This window comes from Eleginops maclovinus, chromosome 7 (assembly GCF_036324505.1).
Source record: "Eleginops maclovinus isolate JMC-PN-2008 ecotype Puerto Natales chromosome 7, JC_Emac_rtc_rv5, whole genome shotgun sequence".
NCBI lineage: Eukaryota > Metazoa > Chordata > Actinopteri > Perciformes > Eleginopidae > Eleginops > Eleginops maclovinus.
The window spans coordinates 12,257,225-12,263,260 of record NC_086355.1 but is presented as its reverse complement, the minus strand read 5'-3'; the positions used below and the strand labels follow the sequence as shown (position 1 = coordinate 12,263,260).

At 41.0% G+C, this 6,036-nt stretch overlaps 1 protein-coding gene across 3 annotated transcripts in view; it reads right to left on the bottom strand.

The window, feature by feature from the left end:
• Positions 1-95: 95 nt before the first annotated feature.
• sytl5 (synaptotagmin-like 5) overlaps positions 96-6,036 on the bottom strand; it is a 31,693-nt gene continuing 25,752 nt past the window's right edge. For all 3 annotated transcript variants that reach the window (XM_063888585.1, XM_063888587.1, XM_063888586.1), the window contains 7 exons: positions 5,176-5,354; positions 4,766-4,868; positions 4,519-4,680; positions 4,335-4,443; positions 3,671-3,809; positions 2,839-3,047; positions 96-2,325 (listed from right to left, as the gene is read on the bottom strand). In XM_063888585.1, the coding sequence (XP_063744655.1) occupies positions 2,183-2,325; positions 2,839-3,047; positions 3,671-3,809; positions 4,335-4,443; positions 4,519-4,680; positions 4,766-4,868; positions 5,176-5,354 (1,044 nt within the window). In that variant the 3' untranslated portion in view covers positions 96-2,182. The remainder of the gene's footprint in view (positions 2,326-2,838; positions 3,048-3,670; positions 3,810-4,334; positions 4,444-4,518; positions 4,681-4,765; positions 4,869-5,175; positions 5,355-6,036) is intronic.

Here is a 6,036-nt window from a genome sequence, read left to right as displayed (position 1 = left end):
TTTTCTTTCAATACGTATAAGTATATTTTTTTAATTTAACCTAATCAATCATAAAAATAGTTCTATATCCTCAAACAGAAAAGGCAAACAGTAAATCTATGGAAAGATGCGTTTATTTCAAAATATTCCTGTGACACATTTGGGGTAAAATAGGTATGAATACAGTGACTTTGTTGCTTGGACACCAGACACAACAGAGATAGTACGTGCTGTACATTGAGTTTTTTCAGTAATCAGGTATTGTACTAGCCTCTCATCTAAAGTATGTTGTACAGTGAACACCATGTATTATTACTATACTTGTGCAGTGTCTAACTGTTGTGCTCCATGAGTTCAGAGCAAATGGTTAGCCAAGGACAAGCGCGACAAAATTGGCATTCCATATGAGAAATGGTTTCACAGGGTTTCACTTGAGAATCATTTTGTGTATTTGGTGATTCATCACAGGAGGGTGGAAGGCAGAGCCCTGAGCAACAAGGACAAGGTGACTGACTCATTATGAGGCTCCCCCTGAGATGAAGACAGGTCGCCTCAGCGCTGACTCACTCTGTAACACGCAGCCTCTGTCTCAGGGCTCCTGCTCTTAAAATCACACTTTCTCTAAAATGATGCGGTTATCAGTGCTTTACATTATCTTATATGGTTCTTCTACCTGTTTTATCTAAGACCATGCAGTTTCCATTATCACACTGATGCAGTGTTACAAATGTACATCAAAACTAATCTAAATTGTGGATTTTTCCTCCTCTGACAACCAGAGGTGTAAAGTAACTAACTACAGGTACTCTTACTTGATCAGCAGAAAACTGTTTGAGCAACATTGTTGTTGACAACATTTTTCCTTGGAATTCAGTCATCAATCAACGAGACTAGAAGTCTACAGGCATGCCAGCAACTCCGTAAAGGTATCCATAAACGAAGCTTTGAGCTAATTGCTAACATCAGCCTGCTAACATGCTCACAGAAACGACGCTACCATGCTGATGTTTCGTCAGGTTCACCAAAGTGTTAAATGTACACTGATTGGAAAACATGAATATCTGTACAAAACTTTGAGCAAATTTATTTAGTAGATGTTGAGATATTTCCCTTGTTAAATACAAAGTATAGACAAAAGTGTTGGACCAAAAAAAGGTCAGACTATCCATAGAGCATGTAGCGTGGCTACAAATGCTTCATCACAGGAGGGGGGACGGCAGAGCTCAGAGACGTCGCATAGCTCAGTTGTTTCATTTGATTGTAAATTGAGACTGTTTGTATTTTAGACTGTTGGTCGAGCAACGCACGCTCTTGAAATTTGAAGTCGCCCACAGCTACAGCAACTTCGAAAACTATTTTTTACAAATCTTGAAAAATGATTAATCAAGTAATGAACAGAGTCACTTTCAGTCCTAGTTCATTCTGAAATTAGTAGATATATCTTAACCTCAAGCATTATAATAGTGCCTGTAGAGGGACACTCCATGTTGCTTAATTTTCATAAAACGATCAAAAGAGAAAGCTTATGAATAAAAGAAGGATGGAGGACTTCTGTGATGTCGGAGGGATGTAGAAGTTCTCTAAATTGCTACTTTTTTACTTTCCTCAGTAATAATAAGTCTTCTTGTAGAATAATACAGTAGTACATGAAATAGTCACTTTTCACCTCTGTATACAACTGTTTATAAGCTGATTTATAATGTACCTCAGACCAGGATGAGCTGTGTGATGTAAAAAAGGGAATGTCTAAGTTTCTAAATTATTGATCTGTGCCGCTTCCTCTAACGCCTGATAAAAATGGTTTCCGTCAGCTGTAACTTCATGCAGAAATGACTCGGGTTCATGAGTCGTAGAGACAAGGACGGCCACATCAGGTATCACACGTGTGCTTTTTCGGCTAGGTACAGTAAGTTACATACAACACATGTTTTTGTTTTCATATACAGCAGTAAACAGCAGTGCTTGGTCAATACTAGATGCTTTTGAGGGCAGGGGGGTTCATGTGGATGAGTGTGTAAGGCATGACTGGCTGAACAGGGCATCTCGGGAGGAAAGAAGTAGGAAGAGGCATGATCCCTGTTGCTCTCAGTCCTGGGCTTTTACACTCGATCGGTCCACTTCTCCAGATCTCTCCTCCCTTCTTCACATCACCTCTTCCTCCCTCATTCATTCTCTTTTATCCTCGTCTGTGCTTAGATCTGGCTCATGTGTTGCGACTTCTCATGCTGGATCGAAGCATCAGAGTACACTCATGAGGGACTTCTGGGTTTTCAATCATGCGTTGCCACAGCCGCTGTTCCTCCCCGTATGAGTCCATCCAGTCTACCTCGTTACCGTAGCTTTTGCCTTTAGCGGAAAATGGATGAAAAACATAAACATTTGTTTTACTTTGTTGGAACTAATGAAGAGCCCTGAGGACATTAACAGTCTCTCAACACTGGTTTTGGATAGATGATGTTAACTTTGTAAGAAAATGAAATAAGCTTGTGCCCTGCAACCATAAGGGACCCACAAGACATAAATAAAGAATAGGTGTTGTTTTTTAAAGAGAATGTGCCTTACGTTCCACTTCGACCAAATCACAATCTGTTTTCGCTCTCACTGATATATTGAATATCTGTCAACTTCAAAAGCCAGAGGAAGAATACCAGCTCTCAACTGAACAACAACAAACAAAAAAATTCTTGCAGATAAAAAGCATCAGTCTCCTCAGAGTTTCAGTAAAGCTCTTCAGCCCATCGCTAAATATACAACGTTTCAGGGGTGTTAACCACCTTAATTGACATTCAGTGCAATGCAGTGACCTTAAAATGTCTCAAACAGGAACTTTTCTTTTCCAGAAGTGAACTTTTCACACACCTGTTCCAGCTCCAAGCCTGACCCCTCCCAGGAAGACATTGCTGGCCAGCGCCTCTTTGTCCCACACCGTGAGCTCCAGGCAGACGTTGTTGAGGTCTCCGGGCTGCAGGCCGCAGTAGGTGAAGGTGTGGTTCCACTGCGGGTTCACAGAGCGTCGCTCCACTACCGTCTTGTGCTTGGTTGACTTGTTGCTGTCGGGAAGGAGGTATCTGTAGAAAAAAAAACAACTTTGTTTTCAAATCGCCTGGGCCACTACGATCACAGAGACTTGCACAGCCCAGTGATGTTCCCTCTTACAGAGTCAGAAGGTGTAAGGTTGTTGTTTTTTATTAATATCATGGATGATTTCCTGAACAAGGCTACTGGGTACAGGCCTAGCAACGGCTGGACTGCTTACATTAGTTGTGGGAACGGCAATCAAATGACCACAAAGAGACAAAAGAGAAAACTATAAAAAATTGAAGTACTAAATCGTACTTACAACCACAAGTGACTTCAAGGAGGACATTATATTACATGTTATTTAGCAGAAGTTTTTACCCAAAGCAACTAGATTCAGTTCATTAAGACACTAAGCAACACAACCACACTGTAACACAACCACAAAGAAAACCAGAGCAGCCACAGAGATGGGCAAAAACACACAAGAGAAGCTAAACAACCACAAACAGTTCCAAAACTACAGCAGAAACTAAAACAGAAAGAGAAGCAAAATGACCACAAAGACTCAAAAAATGAAAAAAAATGAACTGACTCCCGCTCTTTTAAAACTGTTTCCCAGACTGGCCCCCATTCAAAAGTTTCCAACCCGCCCCTGAATGCAGCGTCTTACCCTTTCACAAAAGGATCTGAAGTTCCTCCAGACTTGACTGCAGTCAGGTTTTTGGCTCCTTTGACCAGCAGCTCAACCATGCCCCCTTTAGGCAGAGTGAAGCTGCTCGTCTTCTTTGTTTTCAGGAAGCCTTTCTTTACTGAGGGAGCAGGGAAGAATAAGCAGACTTCAATTTCAAAGGCTTCGGTTTATTTACATAAAACACAAACATGCACCTTTTCTGTATGCCAAGCTGATACACACAGGACATTGACTTGTGATTATAAGCATGTACTGTATGGTTTGTCCTTTAAAACAAAAAAGAACAACCTAATGTATATTCAACCACTAAATGAAAGAAATACACAAGCAGCATCAGCGCAGTTTGGGACTATTTCTGTCATCGTTACCACATCTTAGCAGCAGCAATAAAAAAAATATAACTGAGTTGAAAAGTTATTTTTCACTCCGTTAACAAGAAGCCTTTCAGTGGTAGGTCAATCATTAATACCATCTCCCGCTGTGCAGGCAACTCTTGGTCCAACCAAACCCAGAAAAACGTTACTTTAATTTCTATATACAGTATGTCACGTTAAGTTTTTGGGAAAACAAGTTTTAATGACCTTGCCGTCTTTTGAGGCATTCTTAATGTGATCTATTATGGTCATCACAGTGATGCATGTACCTTGTACTTGGTCGAGGGGCAGCATGAGGTTCTTCTCTGCAGGAATGTATTTCAACACGACGGTCAGCTCTCCTTTATACTGCATGGTGGAATCCATATTGCTCTCCGCCTACACATTCATCATTCACAATTACAAAGAAGAAGAGGACGACATGCTTGGCAATGTGCTGGTTGTGGTTTCTACCTTAGGCTGCAGAGTGTACCAATCCTCCATCTGGGAATCAAACTCCCAGGAGTCAAAGGTCAGCTCCACCTCTCCCAGGAAGCTGTTGTGTCCGAAGCGGTCGTGGTGCCACACGGAGAGCTGCAGGGTCCGAGTCTCCAGCTGCGAGTGGCTGATCACGTACTGCACAGGAACGACAGGGGCTTAGTTGTTTAAAAATGTTAAATTCAGCAACTTGAAATCACAGAATACTGTTGTAAGTATTTACCCTCAGATTCTCATTGAAGACAGGGTTGATGGTGTTGGCCTTGATGCTCGTCTTCCTCTTGCTCTGTCGTGACGTATCTGGCAGCAGGTACGTCTTCACATATCTGACACGAGAAAAACACAGTGGCTCAGTCTGCTCCTCAGATGGAGATGGAGATGGACACCATTAATCCAAATACTAACAACGTAACATTTCAGCAGCCCCTGTTTTCTTTCACTGAGCAGAAAAATCTTGAGAGCAACATTAAATGGAAATAATAAATGAATATAAATACAAAATATTAAAGAGAGTATTTTAATTGTAATGCTTTGATTTTTAATCCAGCATTAGCGAGAAATACAGTAAATGGACCTTGAAGTGAAATCATTTTTTAACCTATTATTCGTGGGTGTTATTTTTGTCTATCTTACGAGTCCGTGCGTTGCCTCTTGTCGTCTCCTGTTGCCAGGTTGTGACACTCCTTCACCAGGACGTTGAGGGCACCCGTTTTGTAGCTGTAGCTGACGTTCAGCAGGATCTCACCGCTCACCCGGGCGTTGCCATAGTCCCCAGTCTCACTGTACATGCTCATCATGCTGTTTATGCTACTCTGTTGGGTGAAGACCGGAGATAAGAGAGGTTGAGATGTCAGAGGTGGAGAGGTCAAAGAGAGTTGAACAGGTGTGGAAAGCAAAACATGAGAGAAATAAAGAAAAACATCTGAAGTAGCGATGAACGCTGATGAAATATGGTAGAAATAAAACAACCTTTTATGAATTTCTTTGACAATACATGGTGATTGTTAGGATTATGAAAGGGGTTGTATGAGGTACTTGTGTGACTTTAATACCTAAAGCAGATGAACTTCGGCAAGCCTGCAGTTTGGAGAAAAAAAGCAATCTGCTGTGGATGGGGCAGAATCAAAGTGTATATTGTTGTGTTTAATATGTTAATTCACAGCTTTTCCTTGCCGTCAGGGAACTGAAACTGTTTCATTGACAAGAAAGTAATTTTACCTGGATGCAAACAGGGGTAGTCTAGAAGCTGCCTCGAAAAATGTTGAATATTTTTGTTATTTTTGTGGTTTTTGGTGTCTTAAAGAGACAGAAAAAAAGTCACAGTGAGTGCAAAGGTAGACTATCAACACCTCTGTTCTGCAAGGTTAAACCAATGTTTTAGTCAATGGAATTTGGTGGCTTTAGTTCCATGTAAATTTGAAAATATAAAAATGGCCCACAATCAAACTGGTTTATTAAGGTTGTCCTTTCTTTAAGGGGGGTAAATACAGTCTA